This window comes from Hemicordylus capensis, chromosome 10 (assembly GCF_027244095.1).
Source record: "Hemicordylus capensis ecotype Gifberg chromosome 10, rHemCap1.1.pri, whole genome shotgun sequence".
Lineage (NCBI taxonomy): Eukaryota > Metazoa > Chordata > Lepidosauria > Squamata > Cordylidae > Hemicordylus > Hemicordylus capensis.
This window is the reverse complement of record NC_069666.1, coordinates 21,397,605-21,422,162: the sequence shown is the minus strand read 5'-3', so window position 1 is coordinate 21,422,162 and position 24,558 is coordinate 21,397,605. Positions and strand designations below refer to the sequence as shown.

General features: G+C 47.5%; 1 protein-coding gene across 4 annotated transcripts in view; it reads right to left on the bottom strand.

Annotated features, from left to right (window-relative positions):
- PSTPIP1 (proline-serine-threonine phosphatase interacting protein 1) overlaps positions 1-24,558 on the bottom strand; it is a 98,289-nt gene that overhangs the window by 31,444 nt on the left and 42,287 nt on the right. For 3 of the 4 annotated variants that reach the window (XM_053272362.1, XM_053272365.1, XM_053272363.1), the window contains exon 3: positions 21,343-21,417. The exons of the other annotated variant lie outside the window; for it this stretch is intronic. In XM_053272362.1, the coding sequence (XP_053128337.1) occupies positions 21,343-21,417 (75 nt within the window). The remainder of the gene's footprint in view (positions 1-21,342; positions 21,418-24,558) is intronic. 4 annotated transcript variants of the gene reach the window in all.

The following is a 24,558-nucleotide window of genomic DNA, read 5'->3' as shown; positions in this document are numbered from 1 at the left end:
TAACTTGTTTTATGCTATTGTTAACTGCCGAGAGATGAAAGTTTGAGGCGGTGTACAAATTTGATAAACAAATAAGTAAGTAAGTAAGTAAGTAAATAAATGACTGCCATTTGGAATTTCATCAGCTTCTGAAGTTTATCAGAGGACGATACAGAAAGCAACAGGCATCCCCTGCTTTGCTCCCCAGCGACTGCCTCTCAGTATGGAGCCTCCAAGCTCCACATCTTGCCATCACCACATCTCATGGCAGAGAATCCCATCGTCAGGCATCCTGTCCTATATGCTGCATTAGCACCACAAGCCAAGTGGCACCAGCACAAGCAGACTGAGCAGCTGTGCTAAATTGTGGGGGTTCCCAAAATGGCGCTCTTGCACAATTCCCCGCAAAACATGAGGAGTTCCCTGCAAAAACAGGCCCCCTGTGGAACATGAGGAGGGCCGTGGGGTGTGCCAGCACAAAAACATATTTGCACGGGTGCAACCCTAGTCTGGAACACAAGCGCCCGATGGGGAGCATCTAACTAGCACGACGTCCCTGCGCATGGGCAGCATGAATCTGGAGGCTGGATTTTTGTGTGTTGCATGAAAAAGTGGTTTCTTACTTTCTTTCTTTTTTTAACGTATCCAATCCATCTTTATTATCGTCATAGACCAGCATAAAGTATAAGGGTGATTACATGTGAAAAGTGGGAGTAGATAAAAAGTGATCACCAATAGAACGGTACATATTAATAATAAAAGTACTCAAAGTAGTAGATAATACACCAGAAGCATGAGGGCATAAAAGCCTGAAAAGCCATAAAAATGAATAAAAGGCATAAAAGGTATAAAACCAACTACAGTTGATTCAGAATGCGGTAGCCAGGCTGGTCTCTGGGTCATCTAGGAGAGACCATATTACTCCTGTATTGAAGGAGCTACACTGGCTGCCGATAAGTTTCCGGGCAAAATACAAGGTGTTAGTTATAACCTATAAAGCCCTAAACACCTTGGGCCCTGGGTTTTTAAGAGAACGTCTTCTTCGTTATGAACCCCACCACCCACTGAGATCATCAGAAGAGGTCCGTCTGCATTTGCCACTGGCTCGTCTGGTGGCTACTCGGGGACGGGCCTTTTCCGTTGCTGCCCCGAGGCTTTGGAACGTGCTCCCTGCTGAAATAAGAGCCTCCCCATCTCTTACAACTTTTAAAAAGTCTTTAAAGATGCATCTGTTCACCCAGGCTATTAACTGATACTATTTTGATTGTTTTTAATGTTGTTTTAGAATATTGTTTTTAAAAAAAATTTAAATTGTTGTGTTTTAAACTTCTTGTTTTTGTTTTTAACTAATGTTTTACTTTTGTTTTTATCTCGTTGTAAACCACCCAGAAACGTAGGTTTGGCGCGGTGTAAAAATATGTTAAATAAATAAATAGATAGATAGATAAAATTAAAGGGGGGAGGGCATACAAATGGATGTAAAAAGATTAAAAGACACGAGAAGACAAAAATACACAAAAGCCTGAGTAATAAAACTGGATAGCAGCCATTCTAAAGCCTATAAGGAGCAGTAAAAAAAGGGAGGAGCAAAAGTCTTTCTATTGAATCAATACTGAGTGAGCAATTGTAGAGCCCAGCCTGACTGCCAATCAAGTTCATTGGATGGCCCCCAAGTTCCAGTTTAATGAGGGGAGAGTCTCTGTATCCACTCCGTACCTTTTAAGCCTCTATAATGTTCATTCTTTACTCCTCTTTTCTCTGCCCTAAAGACCAGGGGCGTAGCAAGGTTGGAGTGGGCCCAGAGACAAGATTCTAAAATGCCTAAAGGTTTTGTAAATTGTGGACCATGCAAGTCATGTAATGGGACTAGAGAAAGACGTGCTGTTCTGGTAGCTCCAGGTCTTAACACTCACATCAGTTTCGGAGGATGAATGCAACTGAAGGAAGCCCGTGCGGGTGTGCGGCTGGGTGAGTCAGTCATGTGACTTGCCTCTGGGGGCCCCCCCCAAGGCAGTGGGCCCCCAGACAACGGTCTCCCCTTGCCCTATTATAGTTATGCCCCTGCTAAAAAAACCCAACACTTTAGCCTTTTCTCATAGGGAAGGTGCTCCATCCTGATCCTGATCATGTGGACTGCCTTTTCTGCATCTCCCCGTATTTTCTTTCTGAAAGGTGACAGCCAGAATCATAGATCGTCTTCCAAATGTAGCCTTATTAGGGCAACTGACAGCTGCGGGCAACAGCTTTTCACAATGTGCTGTGAAGCGCATGTGATAAATATTGGTGTGAAGGCAGATACGCCCAACACAAGTGTCCTTACTGTAGGGATGTGCATGGATCGCTCGGGGCAGCCGGCAGCGGGGTAGGAAGTGGTTCCCTTAAAAAGCAGGTAGGCAGTTCCTTACCTGCTCATCCCCACCCTGCTGCTCTTCCAGCAGTGGCACACGCTCTCCAAAAGGCTGCACGGAGCTACGGAACTGTTCTCTGGAGCCTCCACATGGCATGGTGTCACCTGCCCTGCATGGCCTTTTGGAAAGTGGGCACCACCGCTGGAAGAGCAGTGTGGCAGGGATGAGCAGGAAAAGAGCTGTTTACCTGCTGTTAAAGGGAGCCACTCCCCTTCCTGTGCTGAGCCAGTTAGAATGCCGGTGCCCGAGTCGGTCCGGCGCTTCCCAGAGGAGGCGCCGAATCAACTTGTGCACATACCTTACTGTGCGAGGGATGCAGCCAGCAGCCCTAGTGAGGTCCGTTGACTTGTACATCACACATTTTGCTTCCTCAAGTGAGGAACCTGTAACTTGAAGACCCCTTTCAGCTTTTCTGCACAGGAAGTTCATATGGCAATTCACCCTTCTCACAGGAAAACCACATTTTCCTACACTTTAGTGAACAGGAGTGGAAAAATACAATCAGCAAAGACTAGGTCAGACTGGGCGGCAACAGCAGGAGAGAGAAGTTGCCTCTAAAAAAAATCCGAATCCTTTTATGTTCTCGCATTTGGTGGGCCTGCTTTTCAAGCGTTATTTTTCCATCCGTTATCTGCAGCATGAATTAGGAGGACGTTAACACAGTGAATAGGTGTGAGCAAAACGGATGTTTGTGTACGGTACGGTTTTAAAGGAGTTCGAGCCACTGTACATGTGGAGGAGAAAAAGCAACAGAAGAGATAAAGATCTGTGACTTTATAGGTTTCGCTTTCAGAGTCAAGGGCTTACAGCAGCAGGGCCAATGAAAATGGATTGTGAAGGGAACAAATGAAATGGGGTCACAACTCACAGGTTCAATCTCTTGGCCAGGAAATCTAGGACCAGCAAGAGGAAGGACTTTTTCACACAGCACATAATTAATCTACAGAATTTTCTGCCACAGGATGTGGTGAGGACCAAGGGCGGATTAAGGCATAGGCAGAGGAGGCGTCTGCCTATGGTGGCCTCAGATTTTGCCATACCTCTCTGGGGGCTGTGGTAGCTTCAGGGAGGGGGAGGCATGAGGGGAAATCCCCCCCCTCTTGTCTCTAAAAATTGTCCCCATCCCAGAACAGAAGCAGTGATTTTTAGAGACAAAAGGGGGATTTCCCCTCATGCCCCCCTCCCCACGGTGGCAAAAATCCCATTTGCCTATGGGCAGCAAAGTGGTTAATCCACCCCTGGTGAGAACCATCAGATTGGATGGCTATAAAAAGGGCTCGGACAAATTCAAGGAGGACAGGTCGTTACTAGTCTAGTGACTAGAGGCCACCTCCAGCCTCTGAGTTAAAAGCAGAGGCAAACCCTTTCAAATGAGGACTCTTCTACAATGACCATTTCCCTGAGAGCTGTCAATCTGGAACTGTGTAGGAAAAAGCCGCTGTGACCGGCAACCTGGTACAATAAGAATATCATCTGTGACAAAACTGTGTGACGAGGTAATTCCTTTGCCTACAGCTTCATCTCCTTCCTGCAGCAAAGGGTTTCAGACTGGAATGGAGCCCTGGCAAACCACACTGTCAGCCAGGGGCGTAGCAAGGTCGGAGGGGGCCCAGAGACAAGATTTTAAAATGGGCCCCCCCAACTCACTGAAGCTCAGCTCATGAAGTAAAGAAATCTTAAATCAGGCTGAATAGTGGTAACAAAAATCATAGCAAAATGTATATATAACCTATGTGCCACAATAGAACATCATCCTAAATTATTTTTTAAAAGGTTTTGTAAATTGTGGACCATGCAAGTCATTTAATGGTACTAGAGAAAGACATGCTGTTCTGGTAGCTCCAGGTCTTAACACTCACCTCGATTTTGGAGGATGAATACAACCGAAGGAAACCCGGGCGGATGCATGGCTGGGGGTGTCAGTCATGTGACTTTATTTATTTATTTATTTATCAAATTTGTACACCGCCCCAAACTTTCATCTCTGGGCGGTTTACAATAACATAAAACCAGTTAAAAACATGTACAAAAACTTAAAAACAATTTAACAATTCAAAAATAAACCAGAGATTAAAACCCCAAAATATTAGGAAGCTGAGAAAGCTTGGGCGAAAAGATGGGTTTTCAGGTGTTTTTTGGAAATTGCCAGAGATGGGGAGGATCGTATCTCAGCAGGGAGCGCATTCCAAAATCTCGGGGCAGCGACCAAGAAGGCCCGTCTCTGTCTAGCCACCAAACGAGTTGGCGGTTACTGGAGACGGACCTCCTCAGATGACCTCAATGGGTGGTGGGTCTTGTAATGAAGAAAATGCTCTCTTAGATACCCAGGGCCTAAGCCATTTAGGGCTTTATAACTAGCCCTTTGTATTTTGTCCGGAAACCTATTGGCAGCCAGTGTAACTCCATCAGTAAAGGAGTAACATGGTCTTTCCGAGATGACCCAGAGACCAACCTGGCTGCTGCATTCTGAACCAACTGGAGTTTCCGGACGATGTACAAAGGCAGCCCTACATAGAGCGCATTACAAAAGTCAAGTCTGGAGGTTACCAACAGATATACCACTGTTTTGAGGTACTGATCTCGAGAAACGGGTGCAGCTGGCGTATCAGCCGGAGCTGATAGAAAGCACCCCTGGCCACCGCCTCAACCTGAGAAACCAAGGAGAGGTGTAAATCCAGAAGTACTCCTAGACTGCGAACCTGTTCCTTTTGGGGAAGTGTGACCCCATCTAGAACAGGCAGATCAAAATCATATCTAGAGTTCTGACCCCGCACATTAAGTACCTCCGTCTTATCTGGATTCAGTTTCAGTTTATTCTCCCTCATCCAGCCCATTACTGCTTCCAGGCAGGCATTTAGGGAGGATATGCCAGCTCCTGAAGAAGTTGACATGGAGAAGTAGATCTGGGTGTCATCAGCATACTGGTAACACCCAGCTCCAAATCCCCTGATGATCTCTCCCAGCCATTTCATGTAGATGTTAAAAAGCACTGGAGAAAGTACGGAGCCTTGAGGGACACCATACTTAAGCTCAGATTTTGAAGAGCAACTATCTCCAATCAACACTATCTGGAATCTATCCGAGAGGTAGGAGCAGAACCACTGTGAAACAATGCCTGCCACCCCCAACACCCTCAGACGTTCCAGAAGGATACTATGGTCGATAGTATCAAAAGCTGCCGAGAGATCCAAAAGGACCAACAGAGTCACACTTCCTCTGTCAATTCCCAGTTGGAGATCATCCATCAGGCCGACCAAGACAGTCTCCACCCCATAGCCTGCCCGAAAACCAGTTTGAAATGGGTCTAGATAATCAGTTTCCTCCAAGACCACCTGGAGCTGAGAGGCCACCACCCTCTCAATTACCTTGCCCAGCCATGGGAGATTGGAAACAGGCCTATAGTTGCTCAACAATGAGGGATCTAATGCAGGCTTCTTAAGAAGAGATCTAATAAATGCCTCCTTAAGACAAGGAGGCATCCTGCCCTCCCTCAGAGAAGCATTTATGATTTCCAGCAGGCTGTCTACAACAACCTCCCTACTAGATCGAACAAGCCATGTTGGACAAGGGTCAAGAGAACAAGTGGTAGGCCTCACTGCTCCAAGCAGCTTGTCCACATCCTCAGGAGTCACAGACTGAAACCGATCCAGTCGAATCACATAAGAGAAGTTGTTGGGCACCTTCAGCTCAGATATCAAATTAATTGTGGAGTCTCCATCTAGGTCGGCCCGAATCAGAGATATCTTATCGGTGAAAAACTCTTTAAACACATCACAGCGGATAACTGATGACTCCAAATTCTGGTTCAAGGGAGGCGGGGGCAGATACTAGTCCTCTCACAACCCTGAACAACTCCACTGGACATGAACTCGCAGAGGCAATACGGGCAGAAAAGAACCGCCTCTTTGCTGCATGTATTGACTGAGCATAGATCTTTAGATGTGCTCTATGTCGCAATCTGTCAGATTCGAGTCAAGTCTTCCTCCACTTGCATTCCAGTTGCCTACCTTGCCGCTTCAGTCTCTGCAGGTCTTCTGTAAACCAATGGACCAAATTTGAAGCGGGCTGGAGGGGACACTTGGGCGCAATCATGTCTACTGCCCTGGTGAGGAAGTTGTTCCAATTCTCAACCAGGGTATCAACAGGATCACCGGCAAAGCCACCATCAAATCCCTCCAAGGCTTCTTGCAATCTTACTGGATCCAATAAACTCTTCGGGAGGACCATTCTAATGGGCCCCTTGCCCCTGCAGAGGTGGGAAGTGGCTGTAAGTCCAACCTTAACCAGATGGTGGTCTGTCCATGACAATGGGGAAATCACAGGAGTCCCCGGGGCGCCAGAGTTACAAGAACCTAAGGGGTATACTTGTGGGTCAAATGGACCGAAAGCCAGAATTTGGCTTTTTAAAAGCCAAATCTGGCCACCTAGGTCCCCACCCACAGTACACCACCCTGATCAAATACCAAACCAAGCATGTGACCTGCAATATGCGTCCGTCCAGAGACCACTTGGGATAGGCCCATAGTTGTCATGGCCGCTATGAACTCCTGAGCTGCCCCAGACAGATTGGTCCCTAAATGAACTTTTAAGTCCCCCAGCACCAAGAGTCTGGGAGACTCCAACGCGAGTTCCGCGACCAAGTCCATGAACTCAGTAAGGGATTCCACTGGGCAGTGGGGCAATCGGTACACCAACAGAAGTCTCAATGTATCCCTGGTCCCCAAACTCAAGTACACACATTCAATATGGTCCGATACCCTAACAGAGACCCTGGTAAGGGAGATGTTATCCTTATAGACTACAGCCACTCCACCTCCCCACCCACGTCCTCTCACCTGCTCCTCTACAGAATACCCTGGAGGAAGAAGCTGGGAATAGGCTGGACCACTAGCCTCCCCCAACCAAGTCTTGGTAATACATACCAGGTCGGCCCCTTCATCCATGATCAAATCATGGATGAGTTCAGATTTATTTTGGACCGACCTGGCATTACAGAGGAGCAGGGGAAAGCTATGTGGGTTGTTGGCAGTGCTCCCCGAGGTCACAGACCTTGCAGTACAGCCAGAAGGAGAGACCGCTATTAAATTTCTGACTACCCTTCCCCTGGTAGGTACCTGCTGACCTGCCAACGTTACTTCTTCTATTCCCCACCACTACCGGGATAGCTGCCCCTTAGTCAATGAACTTGGGGTGGGCCCCCAGACAACTGTCTCCCATGCCCTATTATAGTTACGCCCCTGCTGTCAGCCCGTCCCTAGGCAGTCAGCCCTCCCCCAGACCCTGTTGGGACATCTCCCTGCCTTAACAGCTTTCACAGCAAGGTGTCCCCTTTCCATGGCCCCATCCAGCTTTTACTCTTATTAAAAAAATACAGACAAGGGTCACCACAGAAGAGGCATTCCTTCTTCCCTTACACACAGGAGAGAATGCCTCTCCTGATATTATTCCAGTGGTGTACACACGGGCATTGTCTACAAAGATTTTTTTTGCTGCAGAATTAGTGTTTCTACGCATGTGCAAATTAACTGATATAAACCTCATCTGATGAATTGACTAACATTTCTTTTAACAGGTGACAACCCTACAAATGTGTTAATACTACAAATATTTATGGCAACTTTCAGGCAGTTATGAGCCCTGGCCACTTCCCATTCCAACTACTCTGATTGCGGCAATTTAAATGGCAAAGAAATCCAGCTGCAAAATTTGAAAGTGTGCCTGTACAGAAACCACTGGAGCAGTTTATCTGCATTTTGGAACATCCCATGACCTCAAGATTTTACAAGACATGCAAGCTGCATCCCCTTCTGTGAAGAAAGGAAAACATTATGGGGGTGGAAACACACACACACACACACCTGTCTGCATTCTGACATCATGCCCTCCCAAGAAACTAACATGCATATAACCTTTCCGCAGTTCTGACAAGTTACACATTTATGAGGAGGAGAACACTCAGACTTTAAAGGATACTTTAATTGAAATCCCTGCACCTATCTGTCTGAAATGTGGATGGCATAAAGCCCTCAGAGGGAGCTACCATACCTGCAGTTTCCATCCTATTATTCTGCCAAGCAAGAAGACAGATGTTTTAGTGATGAACCAATAAAATAATTTTTTTTAAATGAGGAGGAAATTGTGGTATTAACAGTATAATGTATGTAGATTTACTCAGAAGTGAGTCCAATTTTCTAACAGGAAATTCAGGACCCACAAAAGGAAACAGTTTTTCACACAGTGAATAATTATGGAATTCTCTGCCACAGGATGTGGTGATGGCTACTAGTTTGGATGGCTTTAAAAGGGACTTCGACAAAGTCATGGATGACCGGTCTATCAACGTCTACTAGTCTGGTGGCTATAGGCCACCTCCAGCCTCAGAGGCAAGATGCTGCTAAATACTAGTTGCAGTTGCAGCAAAACCTAAGGGGTATACTCATGGGTCAAATGGGCCGTAACCCAAAATTTGGCTTTTAAAAAACCAAATCTGGCAACAGAGGAGGGGAGTAACCGCAGGAGAGAGGGCAAGCCCTCACCCCCCTTCCTGTGGACTTCTCAGAGGCATCTGATGGCCCACTATGTGAAACAGAACGCGAGACTAGATAGGCCTTGGGCCTGATCCAGCAGGGCTGTTCTTACGTTCTTAACTATGCTCAGTTGGGCTTACTCACAGAAAAGTGTGCATAGCATTTCAGCCAACTCATTAAAGGTCAATGAGCAGGATTTCCGGAAGTGATTCTCAGCAACAATATCCAGTGACCCACAAGACACTCAAAAACATATTAAATAGTGGGGTTTTTTCTTTCCATTCAAGTTCCACAGAGTCTTGGATGTAGGAAATGGAAGCTCAAGAAACCAGAAGTGCATAGAAACATAATTGTGTGGCGTTTTCTTTTCTTTTCTTTGGGAGGAGGGATTGGGCAGTGGGGAGCATAGGAGGAGAGCCAGACAACTACTGGCAACTTTTTGTCTCCTATTGTGGATAGAAAATAGTGACATATGTACTCAAAAGAAACGCATGAAGCTTCGTTTCTCTTCCTCATGCAGTTCAACTTGGAAAACCAGTTACCAGCTACGCTTGTTCTGCCTGGGTCCCAGGAGCCTCCCTGTTGGCTCGCATCTCCAGGCTTGGAGATTGCACTCTGGATATGCTCAGGAGCTGCACTGCAATGTGAGCTCCCAGTTTATGGTACATATGGGAACAAGTTACTTAGCTGGTAGTGGGCTAGTTGCCCCTGGATTTGGCTGCAAACAAAGCAAATTGGAACAGGGATAAGATGCACCCCCTCGCCCCAGATAGGAGCCCCAGCTAAGTAGACTCGAGAGTTAACTATATCAAGTTAACTTTCAAGGAGACCTTGTACTTAAGAGTGCCAGGAGGAAGAAAGGCAGATAAGGTGGCGAAATAATGAGGAGATGAGTCAGTGATGTTACAGAGGAGATGAGTCAGTGATGTAGGCTCAGAGGTGTACCCATTGAAACTATTTATAGGATTATTGGAGCGCCCATCCCGACACAGATACTCTTTCACACACCTGCATACTCTGATTTTCACCACCAACAGCCTTACTTGCAAAAGGCACACCCCCAATGTTACACCAGGAAAAGCACCATCAGTAACAATGCATTCCGCACGGGCCCACCTGGCCAATTCTAGACAACGACAACAAAAATGGTCTCTAGCCTCCTTCTCTGAGATGTGATTGGCTGGAGAAAAAACCCAGAGCAAGCTGTGGAAATGCACACAGGGGAAAGATCTGCAGGGATTGCGGAGAGGAGCCGACCCTATGTGAATGGTGCATTTAATCCCCCAAATCCCGAATCAAACATCTGCAAATCTGCTGCAAAGCAGATTTGCTCTTCAGATACATGGCATATGATGCATGGCAGATACATAGCATGAAGCCATGTGTGAATAATGCCCATGCTGACCATCTGACCTCATGAATGAGCAGCTTGTGCGGCCCAAATTAAAGCTCTGCACCTCCCAGCTGACAGGAGACCAAAATTATTTTTATAATTTTGCAAAGTGCAATGGAGAGAGACAATTTTAAAACCTCACAGTTTGAGCAACAGGAAGTAGGAGAGGATAAGAATCCAGATGTTCAGGTTGCCAGATTTCTAGCTGCATATAACACAGCTTTGCTTTTGCTTTGCTTTTGCTTCCAGTTGCCAAGGGAAGTATCAGCAACTTCTCTTTAAAAACCTGCTGAAAACAGGAACCAGAGAGTTAAAAAAGCCAGAGAGGCAGTTCAGAGAGTTAGTGCCTCTCTGGCTTTTTGAAATCAAGACCAGCCTTAGGAGCGGATCCAGACAGCAGATTTCAGAGCACCTCCTGTATAAGCTGCCTGAGACAGAGTCAAGCCATTCATCTGTCTAGCTCAGGATTGTCTGCACTGACTGGCAGCGGCTCCCCAAGGTTTCAGGCAGAAATCTTTCCCAGGCCTAACTGGAGAAGCTGCCATGGATTGAACCGGGGACCTTCTGTATGCAAAGCAGATGCACTACCACTGAGCTATGGCCCCATCCCCAACTGGCAGCGGCTTTCCAAGGTTTCAGGCAGGAGTCTCTCCCAGGCCTACGTGGAGATGCTGCCAGGAACTGAACCTGGGACTTTCTGCATGCAAAGCAGGTGCTCTACCATTGAGCAACGGCCAGCCCGCAAAGGTGGATCTCCCATATGTGGGTCTCCCATCCAGACACTGACCACACCAAGACATGCTTAGCTTCAGCGAGGTGGCTCTCTCATGAACCCTTAGGCCACATGTCACTCTCCGTATAGCCATCCACCTTCCGCTGACAAAGGAGGTTGAGGTGGTCTCCGGGTTTTCAGCCAGGGGAGCTTGAAGGCTAAACAGCATTAGGGCTTGTTCCATTCACCAGGGTGCTTTCCAGATTAGACCCTGCAATGGGCTCAGGTCGTATCTCGGAACTGCACTTCCACACGTCCTGTGCCGTGACACCGCAGTCCCTACGCGGACAGCAGGGGGCTGTTCACATTTCCAATGCCTTGCTCCGAATTTAATCCCTGCGTTATAGAGCTAGGACGTCGTATATCCGGCGTAAGGAAGTTGCTGTTTTTTTCGGGTTGTTAGCTTCCGTAAGACTGCTCCCCCTGCTGTTTTTGTTTCAGAGGCAACTTGCCTGAACGGAGGCATTTTGCTGCTGTTGAGCAGCTAGGCTGGAGAGCGCCCAGCCCCACCCTACTGATGCTACCTCTAGGGCTCCTTCCACGCCGAGCCCTCCTCCTGGACTGGCCCCTCGTCACTGGCCAATCCCAACAGCTGGAGGAAGTGAGATCTCGCCTTGAGATCTCACAAGAGCCACTCCCGATCCAGAGAGTCTGTTGACGGCGAGGCAACATCTCCCTGCTGGGACCAGCGTGAATGCTTCCAGGTGGGCCTACTGAGGTCTACTTCTTGCCCCGTCCGATAGGGTCCTCCCTGCAAAACCCGGGTGGCAGGGAAGCCCCAGCATGAAGCTTGCCACATTTACCGGCAGCGATCGGCTCCAGCTCGGGATTCCCCTACACCAACTATGACTTGACTGTGTGAGTCTAGCTCAGGCCTGCTCAATTTAGCCCCCGCCCCCCAGCTGCTTTTGGACTACAACTCCCATAATCCCCAGCCACAGTCAATAGAGAGGGGATTATGGGAGTTGTAGGCCAACATCTGCAGGAGGACCGAAGCTGAGCAGCCCTGGTCTAGCTTGACTGGAATGTGATGCTGCAGAACCGACAACACAGAACTTTAGCAGGGGCAGACAGGAACATCCATGAGGGGATTGCCTCCAGCAGTGGATTATCAGCTAGCTGAGACTACTCTGTGCTCCGAACTTCAGCAACTGGAACCATGCCTTGCCGTGAGGAACAGCTGCACAACTGGGGCGGAAGGGAGATTCGAACTCAGCACAAGAACAGGACTGGCACACTCACCACACAGGAAAACCCGGAGATGAATTCAGGGTCAATTCTCTATCAATACCCCGCTGTGAGCACCTTCTTATCTGGGTGGGCACCAAGAGAGTCACTCTGCCACACAAAGGCTGATCAGCAGTCACAGAGGGGGTCTTGGGAGATCAGCAACAAGCCCTCCAGAGGGTCCCGAGCAGCCACCCAGCTAGGCTGACTTCTGACACCAGCCCTGCCCGAATCTTTCATTTATTGTAAAGTGTGCCGTCAAGTCGGTTTCGACTCCTGTCGCACACACAGCCCTGTGGTTGTCTTGGGTACAGGAGGGGTTGACCATTATTTTTTTTATTTTACATCTTATATCCCGCTCTTCCTCCAAGGAGCCCAGAGCGGTGTACTACATACTTAAGTTTCTCCTCACAACAACCCTGTGAAGTAGTTTAGGCTGAGAGAGAAGTGACTGGCCCAGAGTCACCCAGCAAGTCTCATGGCTGAATGGGGATTTGAATTCGGGTCTCCCTGGTCCTAGTTCAGCACTCTAACCACTACACCACACTGGCTCTCCTCCCGTGCAGCATGAGATGATGCCTTTCAGCTATGCATCGCGATTAATCCAGCCCAATAAGTCTTGCACTAAATAGGAAATGTGCCAGCTTGCTTAAGATCCATATACCCCACCCCGCCCCCTCTCAGTAGCTAGGATTCTAAATACAGCATGACACAGGAAGCACAAACCATCACTATTCTTCCTGCTTGCATGAGTCAGAATTTCTACCACTTACTGGACTTTGTATTCGGGTTACATCTTCTAAGGACTTCTACAAGGCTGTGTCAGCCAGAACTAGTGAGACAAGCTTAGCTCTCTTCTGTTCAAGATAATGGAAAGCTATTGAGTTACTTCACGAGCATCACACCCACCCTGCAACAGCTCCACTGGTTACCAGCCTGCTCCCAGGCTGGATTCAAAGTGTTGGTCTTGACCTTTAAGGCCCTACACATATCGGACGGACTGCATTCATCCACACAATTCTGCCAAGGCCTTTCATTCAGTATCTCAGACCCCACTGCTGATGGAGATTCATTTGGCAGAAACTAGAGACAGGGCCTTTTCGGTTGTAGCCCCTTGGCTTTGGAACACCCTCCCATAAGAACATCACCATGCTCCGTCTTTCAAGGTTTTAACAAAGCTCCTGAAAACACATCTTTTTAGAGAAGCTTTTTAGTGTTTTATCTGCAGCTATATCTGATGAGTTTTTACTTTTTTAAAAAATTAACTTTCGAACTTCCAACTTCTAAATCTAGTCTTAACTGGGTCCTGTTTTTAGTTACTTTACTTAATGATATATGATTGTTTAACCATTTTTGTGAGCTGCCTTAAGCAGTATTGCGCTGGAGGGTGGGATATAAATTTTCTAAATAAATATCTGGGAAGTCATCAAAAGGCTCTGCAATTGAACCTCATTACATATTTGAGAGTTTAAGCTGAGATACCTTTTGAGTTCCATGCAGGACCATGAATCACATGTGCCTTAATCTCAACCCAGCCTACAGACTTTCTACTTACTTACTTCTCTTGGACCAGGATAAAATGTGTTGCAGGGCTGTCCTGTGCAAGCCCTACCAGGGAGCTGTATAGAACCTATTATGGTTACTAGCACCTAATCAGACCTCTGTTCCATAGTCCACATTTACCCATTTGTCTTAATAGTATTTTAATCTTTTGAACGTGATTAGAAGTTGCTTCTTGTTTGTCTTCCTCCTTTCCCCGTTAGGTTTTCATTATAAAGTTTAAAACCAGGCACTGCTGCAAGAAGGCACAAGTGTAAGTAACATAACAGGGTTGTCTACAGCTCTCTCTGGCAGGGCTCGAAACACTGGCCTGCAGCAGGATTTCTCCTGGGTACTTTCCAGACTAGCTACTCAACAGCAGCAAAATGCCTCCGTTCAGGCAAGTCACATTCGAAACGTAAACAGCAGGGGGAGCAGTCTCACGGACACTAACAACCCAAAAAACCAGCAACTTTCTTATGCCGGATATACAACGTCCTAGCTCTATATTGCAGTGATTAAATTTGAAACAAGGCATTGGAAATTTGAACAGCACCCTGCCGTAGGGACTGCAGTGTCACAATGCAGGAAGTGTGGAAGCACACTTCCGAAATACGACATGACCTTGTTGCAGGGTCTAATCTGGAAAGCACCCTGGTTCCAGAGAATGGTGGTTGCGTGGAGCCTGAATATAACTGTTAATGTAAGGTGTGATGTCTACATGTCTGCTATGGCTTTGAGCTTTTCTGTTCCCAAGAGCAGGAAGTTTTTCACACCCGGCTTTTAGTTTGGATCTCCCCCGGAATGGAGGTGTGCGTTCACATATCGACCAGATTTACCCCGAAATCCCTGTGAGGTATCGGAGAGCACTTCACACACAATTCGGGCTTCTCATCATGTGTTAGAGGGTAGCCAAATTTATACCTGGGATTTGAAAAAACCCACTTCTTGCGTTGGTTCTTTGGGGCACAAATTGGCAGTAAAGCCTCGCAGAAAGCCTGCTGTCTGGGAAACCTCCAGTAGATAAATCTAGGCAATCTGGATTAGGGTTTACATGTCTCATGCTGGAAGGCCTACTCTCTGTAACCTCTTTTTGTTTACTCCTGCTGAACCGAGTGCCGAGTCAGCCAGTCAGCCGTGGATTTACATTCACCTATGTACTCTTATTGTCCATTCCTTCTTCTGACAGCAGATAAGAACAACAAAAGGAAGTACTTTTTCACACAGCGCACAATTCACCTAGGAGGGTACATTTATGCATATGGTTTGCTCCTGTCTGGTTATTGAGCCATTTTGGCTTGAAATTCATAAGTTAACTTGGTATTGCAGTGATCACTGCCTGTCAAGGATGTTCATGTTTTGTTGGGGTATATCCCCAGCATATGGAATCTAGCATTATATCGAACTGTGGATTATTCGTGCTTGCGGGGGGCGGGTTGTGCCAAAAGCATTATAATACAACACTAAAAGGACGTAAGAACAGCCTGGCTGGATCAGGCCCAAGGAAGTCTATCTAGTCCAGCATCCTGCTTCACACAGTGGCCCACCAGATGTCTCTGAGAAGCCCACAGGCAAGAGCTGAGGTCATTCCCCCTCTCTGCTGTTGTTGCTCCCCTGCAACTGGTATTGAGAGGCATCATGGTACGGTATTGAGGATAACTGGCATGGGAGAGGAGAGCTGGTCTTGTGGTAGCAAGCATGACTTGTCCCCATAGCTAAGCAGGGTCTGCCCTGGTTGCATCTGAATGGGAGACTTAATGTGTGAGCACTGCAAGATATTCCCCTCAGGGGATGAAGCCGCTCTGGGAAGAGCAGAAGGTTTCAAGTTCCCTCCCTGGCTTCTCCAAGATAGGGGCTGAGAGAGATTCCTGCCTGCAACCTTGGAGAAGCTGCTGCCAGTCTGTGAAGACAATACTGAGCTAGACAGGCCAATGGTCTGGCTCAGTATATGGCAGTTTCCTATGTTCCTATGTTCCTTGAAAGAATTTGAACTGGTTTTCCTCCGATGGCAAAGTAAAGAAAAGGAATTTTCAGCTATTTGGCCATAATGAATTGTTCACACTTTGAAGCATAAGGTGCATATCCTTAGAAGATGTTTTCCCCCCTTTCCCCTTTTCTCCTGCATTGGTTGTATTTTATTGTTTAGATTCTGTTTAAGGGATTTTTCTTTTTCTCCCCTCTCCTCTTTCCCCCCAGTTACATTCACATCTTATATTACTATCCTCGATCATGTCTATGCACTATTGTAATTTCATTGCAATAAAATAATAATAATATTCTGTGGAATTCTCTGCCACAGGATGTGGCAATGGCCACTAGCTTGGATGGCTTTAAGGGGGACTTAGACAAATTCATGGAGGGCAGGTCCATCAATGCCTAGTCTGATGACTATAGGTCACCTTCAGCCACGGAGGCAAGGAGCTTCTAAATACCAGATGCAGGGGAGCAACAGCAGGAGAGAGGGCCTGCCCTCCCCTCTTGCCTGTGGGCTTCTCAGAGGCATTCCAGTGGGCCACTGTGAGAAGCAGGATGCTGGACTAGATAGGCTTCCTGGGGCCTGATCCAGCAGGGCTGTGCTTATGTTCAGGTAGGGGAAAGAAGAAGATGCTTCAGCAGCTGACTCATCTCCTGATTTGGTAGCACTTTTAACATGGCAGATCTCCTGCTTGAGACCTAGGGACTCTGTCTCTCTCCTCCTTCTGAACATATTATTCCAGGAAGCATGCAATGTTGTAAACGGCTTTTTAGTCTAATTGGGCATACTTTTACTTGGTCTATGCTTCTCAAAAGTGAAGGGTTTTCCCTCCCACACAGCTCTCCAGCGATTCTTCCATGCTTTTACAAAAATGACTTCATTAGCTTCTCACCACCACCTGAAAGAGTAACTGGCCAAGAGGAAAGCCGTGCCAGAGGGTTCCATTAATTCCGGATCCTTACGCTAGCAGCTGTCAGAGTGCCACAACCCCATTTCGTCTTTGGGCTCATATTCGCAGCCAGATTGAAATGCACGGCTTCCTTGCACAGCTCTCCTTTCATTGGGGTCATGCTACAGGTCTACAGAGGTCAATCTTTCCAGTGATGGATTGCGACTTCCAGGCCATGCATGGTGCCCAAGAAATAATCGATGTGCAGGTTGGGGCGAGAGAGTGACAGACAGACGCATCCAAAAGGATGCAATTAAGAAATGAGTTCAGTGATGGACTGGAGCACACGACCTCTTCACTCTGTGGGGCACTCCCCCGCCCGCCGCCCATGAACTTGAGCCTGTCAGCCCACCACATGAACAAAGTAAGTCTCCCAGTTTCTTATTTTCAAAAGCAAAGCTACTCTCTGCATGTTAAGTGAAATAATTCTTCTTGTGGTGGAACCTATCAGACTAATTAGAACCATTGGAGACACAAGGCAATTCTGAGCTCTGCTACTTGAATAGCTAACAGAAGTCTATTTGAAAGTATCTGAAGATCGAGAGACTCATTTCTGACCGAAGACCCATTTGAGACCTTGCGTAAGCACTGCAAGTCTCAGCATCTCTCTCTATATATCTATATATCTAATTCTCTTAGGCGGCGTGCGTGTCCTGGATTTGGCGGCGGAATTCTCGCAACACGTTGTGAGAGTTCCGCTGCCAAAGGGCAAGAGTTGCGGGCAAGAAAAATGGCAGCAGGCGATAGCGGCGGGCCGCAAAACAGCCTGAGGAGGCGGGCTCGGCTGGCCACCGGGAGGTGACGGGAAGGCCTGGCCAAGTCAGGCTGTCCCAGGTAAGGACAAGGAGGTAGAGGCGGCCCAGCCTGGCCTGGCCGTGGGAGTGGGAGGCGGGGCCAGAGTAGGCACCAGCGAGAGGGGTGAGTGGGAAACAGGCGCAAAGCCGGGGTGGGAGGGAAACGGATGGTGGGACTTCGCCGCCAAGGAGGAGGTTCCCTGTTCACCACCCACTGAGGTAAGATGCACAGTGCAGTGCAGTGCAGTGCTGTGCTTACCTGGAGCAACCAGATCAGCAGGTCTTTCTCTAGTACTATGAAATGACTTGCATGGTCCACAATTTACAAAACCTTTAAAAAAATAATTTAGGGTGATGTTCTATTGTGGCACATAGGATGGATAGATAGATAGATAGATAGATAGATAGAATTTTACTCTGCTTTTTGTTACCACTATTCAGCCTCATTTAATAGTTCTTTACTTCATGAGCTGAGCTTCAGTGAGGGGGGCATTTTAAAATCTTGTCTCTGAGCCCACTCCAACCTTGCTACATTCTGATTATTATGTTATCAGCCATTGGGTTACTTTACCTAGTGGGCTCACTCTTTACCTATGTATATATTCTCTTACAATTGATATCATAATATGCCTTAACATCCACCGGGTACTACATTTTGGGGTGTGGTTCAAGATTGCCTTTGGTACCCACCCTTCCCATTTTCCTTTTCGCCATAACCTGGCACCCCTTCCCCCAATGACTCCACTGCCCACTACTTTCCTTTGTGCTGTAATGGGAACTGGTCTCATTCCTGCTCTTTGCATCAGAGATGGGGAGGCAGCCGTAGTTCAGAGGCAAAGCATCTGCCTTGCATGCAGAAGGTCCTGGGTTCAGTCCCTGGCAGCATCTCCAGGTAGGGCTGCCGGAAACTCTGGAGAGCTGGTGTTGTTGTTGTTTGTTGTTGTTAAAAATATTTATACCCCGCCCCTCCAGGGCACTACTGCTCGGGGTGGCTCACAACAATAAGATAGACACAGATACAATAAAAGTAATAAAATTAACTTTTTTTAAAAAAAGTCAGATTACAAACCACCATTATTAGGTTCAAATTAAAACTGAAAATTATAAAAAGCTAAAGAAGCTAAAGAACCTACCAGATATAACAAAACAATAATGGAGCATTAAAAAGCCTCCTTAAAAAGGTGAGTTTTGAGATGTTTTTTAAAAACACTGAGGGAGGGAGCATGGCAAAGCTCTTCAGGGAGCGTGTTCCAAAGCAGAGGGGCCACAACTGAAAAGGCCCTGTCTCTAGTCCCTGCCAACTGGATCTCTATTAGTGGCAGGGTCATGAGCAGGGCCTGAGATGATGAGCGGAGGGCACTGGTAGATTCATATGGGCGAATGCAGTCCGACAGGTACCCCGGCCCCAAGAGCTTTAGAGGTCAATACCAGCACCTTGAATCTAGCCTGGAAGCAGACTGGTAGCCAATGAAACTGAAGCAGGATGGGTGAAGCGACTTGCACACACAAGCATCCTTGCAGCTGCGTTCTGAACCAGCTGACGCTTCCGAACAGTCTTCAAGGGCAGCCCCATGTAGAGCGCGTTGCAGTAGTCCAATCTGGATGTTACCAACGCATGAGTGACTGAGGTCAGGTCTGACTTCTCCAAATAGGGTCGCAGCTGGTATACCAGCTGTAGTTGGTAAAAGGAGCCACCTGCGCCTCCAAGGACTGTGCTGGGTCCAGAAGCACCCACAAGCTGCGGCCTTTGTCTTTCAGAGGGAGCATGACGCCTTCCAAGACCAGCCAACTTTGGCTGTCCAGCCATTTGGGGACTACAGTTCCCATCAACCCCCAACCATGATGGTCAATAGTCAGGGATTATGGGAATTGCCTGAGGGCCAAAGATGGGCAACCCCGGTGGAGACCATTCTGAATCAGATGGGCCAGTGGCCTGATTCAGGCAGCTTCCTAGGTTCCTAACCATGCTTCAATTGCCTGAGACCTGAATGGAGCCCCCAAATCACAGTTTGTCCACAACTACCAGACTTGAACAACGCTAAAGTAAACACAGACTATGTATGGGAGGAGAGCTGGTCTTGTGGTAAAGTAAAGTCGCGCCGTCAAGTTGGTGTCAACTCCTGGCGACCACAGAGCCCTGTGGTTGTCTTTGGTGGAATACAGGAGGGGTTTACCATTGCCATCTCCCATGCAGTATGAGATGATGCCTTTCAGCGTTTTCCTATAACGCTGCTGCCTGATATAGGTGTTTCCCAAAGTCTGGGAAACATACCAGCAGGGATTCAAACCGGCAACCTCTTGCTCGCTGGGCAAGTTATTTCCCCACTGCGCCATTAGGAGGCGTCTGGTGTCATGAATTGTCCCCTTTGCTAAGCAGGCTCCATTCATTTGCATTTGAATGGGAGACTACAAGCGTGAGCACTGTAAGACATGCTGTTTGGGATTGGGACCAGAGTTCAGTGGAAGAGCACCTGCTTGCTTGCATGCAGAAGGTCCCAAGTTCCCTCCCTGGCAGCATCTCCAAGATAGGGCTGAGAGAGACTCCCACCTGCAACCTTGGAGAAGCCGCTGCCAGTCTGGGTAAATAACACTGAGCTAGATAGACCACCTAATAGCGTGGAAATGCTTGACTAACAAGCAGAAGGTTGCCAGTTTGAATCCCCACTGCAACTATATCGGGCAGCAGCGATATAGGAAGATGCTGAAAGGCATCATCTCATACTGTGCAGGAGATGGTCATGGTCAACCCCTCCTGTATTCTACCAAAGACAACCACAGGGCTCTGTGTACACCAGGAGTCAACACCGACTCGATGGCACACATTGCCTTTAGAGAGACCAGGGGTCTGACTCGGTAGAAGGCAGCTTCCTATGTCCCTAAACACTTAGGGGCATGCCCTAGAGAGGAGATGTGAGGGGTTGCAGCTCCTTGGTAAGGGTCCATTGCATATCGCCCCATCACACTTGGCATATGTACCATGGCAAACACCCATGGAACTCCTAGATGGTGGCCAGGGACGTCTTTAGCAGGACCGGCTGGGGCAGTTGGTACCATCTAGGGGGACAAATGCTCATTGGGATTTCTGACAAGTCCTACAACCCTAGAGACGGAAAAGAGGTGGTGGGGTTGCAAGACTTGCAGCTTTCAGAGTATTCCCTAAGGGTTGGTTTGATTGATTGATTGATTGATTGATTGTTAAATTTATACCCTGCCTTTCATTAAGAAAATCTCAAGGCGGTTTTATTGATCTGACCATCAGGCCTGCAGCGGCCACATTCGCTATGGTGTTTTAAAAGCACAAAAAGCCACTATACAATTTTATCCATGTTGTCAGAGGTCTGAAAATGACAAGACTGGCAGGAACATTCTCCAAAGATTAGAGCTGGTCTGGTGGTAGCAAGCATGACTTGTCCCCATAGCTAAGCAGGGTCTGCCCTGGTTGCATCTGAATGGGAGACTTGATGTGTGAGCACTGTAAGAAATTCCCCTTAGGGGATGGAGCCGCTCTGGGAAGGTTCCAAATTCCCTTCCTGGCTTCTCCAAGATAGGGCTGAGAGAGATTCCTGCCTGCACCCTTAGAGAAGCCACTGCCAGTCTGTGAAGACAATAATGAGCTAGATAGACCAATGGTCTGACTCAGTATATGGCAGCTTCCTATGTTTCCTAGAGTGCAACCATTTCTTCACGGTCACCCTGACCCAACCCGACCCTAACCCTAACCTAGCTCGACTGCTCAAGTCCAAAGACATTTGCCATTGTTTACATCCAAAAGGGCTCACTTGATTTCCGTTTGACCGCCTGCTTTTCGAGCAATTTGAACCAGATCCTTCCCATACCGCTCCTCAGCTTGTGCCCTGTGTTGGGGAAGAAGAAGAAAAACAGAGTTCTCAGCTCCATGTCTGTATTGGGCTTCCCCTCCTTAAAAGACTTGTATCAAGGATAATTGCTGGGGAAGATCTTCCCCTACAGAGCAACACTCATCTTGCTGCAGTCGAAAATGGATCCATCCTCTGTGCATTTATTGATAGCCAAGCAACTCATGTTGCAAGAGAGCCAGCGTGGTGTAGTGGTTAGAGTGCTGGACTAAGACCAGGGAGACCCGAGTTCAAATCCCCATTCAGCCATGAGACTTGCTGGGTGACTCTGGACCAGTCACTTCTCTCTCTCAGCCTAACCTACTTCACAGGGTTGTTGTGAGGAGAAACCTAAGTATGTAGTACACCGCTCTGGGCTCCTTGGAGGAAGAGCAGGATATTTTAAAAAATGTTACCATATGGGAAGGAGCTTTTGCAGATGGGCGGCTTTACTGTGGCAGGAAGGAACAGGGGCGTAGCTATAATAGGGCAAGGGGAAAGAGTTGTCTGGGGGCCCACTGCCTTGGGAGGCCCCCCCCCGAGGCAAATCACATGACTGGCTCCCCCAGCCGTGCATCCGCCCGGGCTTCCTTCAGTTGTATTCATCCTCCGAAACTGATGTGAGTGTCAAGACCTGGAGCGACCAGAACAGCACGTTCTTCTCTAGTACCATTAAATGACTTGCATTGTTAAAATCTTGTCTCGGGGCCCACTCCAACCTTGCTACGCCCCTGGGAAGGAGTGCCTAAAAGCTGAGCCGTTCTGAGCATCGCAACCAAGTGATACTTTTGTAGGACGCATAGAATGCCCAGTGACTGCAAATAATTGTCAGGAGCAAAGCTGAATAATGCCATTGGCTGTGTGGATGGCACCTTCTGTCCCTGTCCTGACGCTGCTGTAAATGGTTCCCTTGTATGAGCTAAATATTGAGATGAAAGAGCAGTTGTTGGTCAACTGGCCAAGCATTGCTAAACAGATGCTGATCAAACGTGGTAATAATGGATCTGACACATCCTGAATAAGGAGAGCCATTCAGAGTCATGCGAGATGCATGTAGGGTTGCCAACTGCCCCTCATTATGTGGGACGTCCCTCATTTCAGGGATGAAATGTTCGTCCCTATAGGGACAGCATTTGTCCCTCATTTTGGTGGCGGGGCCAGCAGCTTCTTATTTTGAGAATTTTGGGGTTGAAAAGTGCCAGAGCTTGAATATGTTCTAAATAATAACAATGCTGGCATTATTCAATAGCATATAATTCAATTACATATACGTCAACATACGCATTGTGTCATTGCCCTTGTGGCTCAGGGGATATAGAGTCAGTTGTTCATGTTATTCTGTATTGTCAGTTTTATAGGGATGCTCGTATTAAGTTTATTGCTCCTCTCTTAGGGAATCATCCTGGCCATATGGATCAATTTTACTTTTTTCTTTTTTTTTACAATTTTTTTTTACAAATTTTTAAAAACTTTTTTGCTGTCAAATTTTAAATCTGTTACTTCTATAAATGTGGCCAAGTTTTGTTTTGTTGCATCCAAACTTCGTAGAGCTTGTATTAGCATTTTGAATATTTTGTAAATTATAAATGTATTATTGTAAATGTCAAGCTGGTCTAAGGACCGTAATAAATTTACTTACTTACTTACATATACGTCAATGATACTCAGGCTCTGGATTATCACTGCAAAAACCTCCCGCCCCGCCCCCAGCCATTCCCCGCAGCCGGCGCCCCCAAACTAGTGTCTCTTATTCTGGCAATGAAATGTTGGCAACCCTTGATGCACGTAGAGTCCCCTTCAAGGAAGGAACTGGTGGGGAGTGTAAGGTAACCCCCTCCCCACTCCCCTCTTGCCAGGCATGTCTAAAGAACCTTGAGGTGGAGAGTCAGTCTTGTGGTAGTGAGCATGAACTGCCCCCTTTACTAAGCAAGGTTTACCTTGGTTTGCATTTGGATGGGTGACCACATGTGAGTGTGTAGTCTGGTGTGAGATGTTCCCATTAGGGGATGGGGCCACATCTCAGTGGTAGAACATCTGCTCTGCATGCAGTAGGTCCCAGGTTCAACCCCTGGTATCTCCGGTTCAGGCTGGGAGAGACTCCTGCCTGGAACCTTGGAGAGCCGCTGCCAGTCAGTGTATGTAGACAATACTGAGCTAAATGGACCAAGGGTCTGACTCGGTAGAAAGCAGGTTGCTGTGTTCCTAGTCCACTAGGCTGACACCATGCATCTGACCATGTAGACAATACTGAGATAGATGGGCCAATGGTCTGATTCGGTATAAGGCAGCTTCCTATGTTCCTAAACAGCAGGCAAGCCAGAGAAGACACATAGGAAGCTGCCATATATTGAGTCAGACCATTGGTATTGTCTTCACAGACTGGCAGTGGCTTCTCCAAGGTTGCAGGCAGGAGACTCTCCCAGCCTTATCTTGGAGAATCCAGTGGAGGGACTTGGAACCTAGATGCTCTTCCCGGAGCGTCTCCAACCCCTGAGGGGAATATCCTACAGTGCTCATACTTCCAGTCTCCCATTCATATGCATGCAACCAGGGTGGAACCTGCTTAGCTAAGGAGACAAGTCATGCTTGCTACCACCAGACCAGCTCTCCTCTCACATAGACCAAGATCGGAGATGGAGAAATGGAAAGGGACTAGGCAGATGGCTGACACATCTTGGGATGCAAGGGAATGTTCTCTGCGAACGGAAGTAAGCTATTGCTGTGCTATTCTCTGCTATTTTCAACTCCATCTGATTCTCAGTCTGTACATTTGTAAATAAACCTATGAATGAATGCATGCATGAATGAATGCATGAATGAATGCATATTACAGTCTTTGACCAGCCAAAATAAACCAAGTATTACAAAGACACCATAAGTCTCTAGTGAAATCTCCTCCAGAAGAAGCTGAAACCCAGAGAAGTGTTGCTCCCCTGGAACTTCTCACCTCTCAAAGAAGGGAGCTTGGGTTACAGAGCAATATGGACTCCACGGACTGAAAAACTGACCTCCCTGGCCAAGCAAACGAGCTGTGTACTGCCAACAGTACGGAGAAGACACCTAGGATGCTACAGGGACTGCCTTTACTGACAGCTACATCCATGAAGAGATATGCCTTGTGCATGTCACAGTATATGGAGA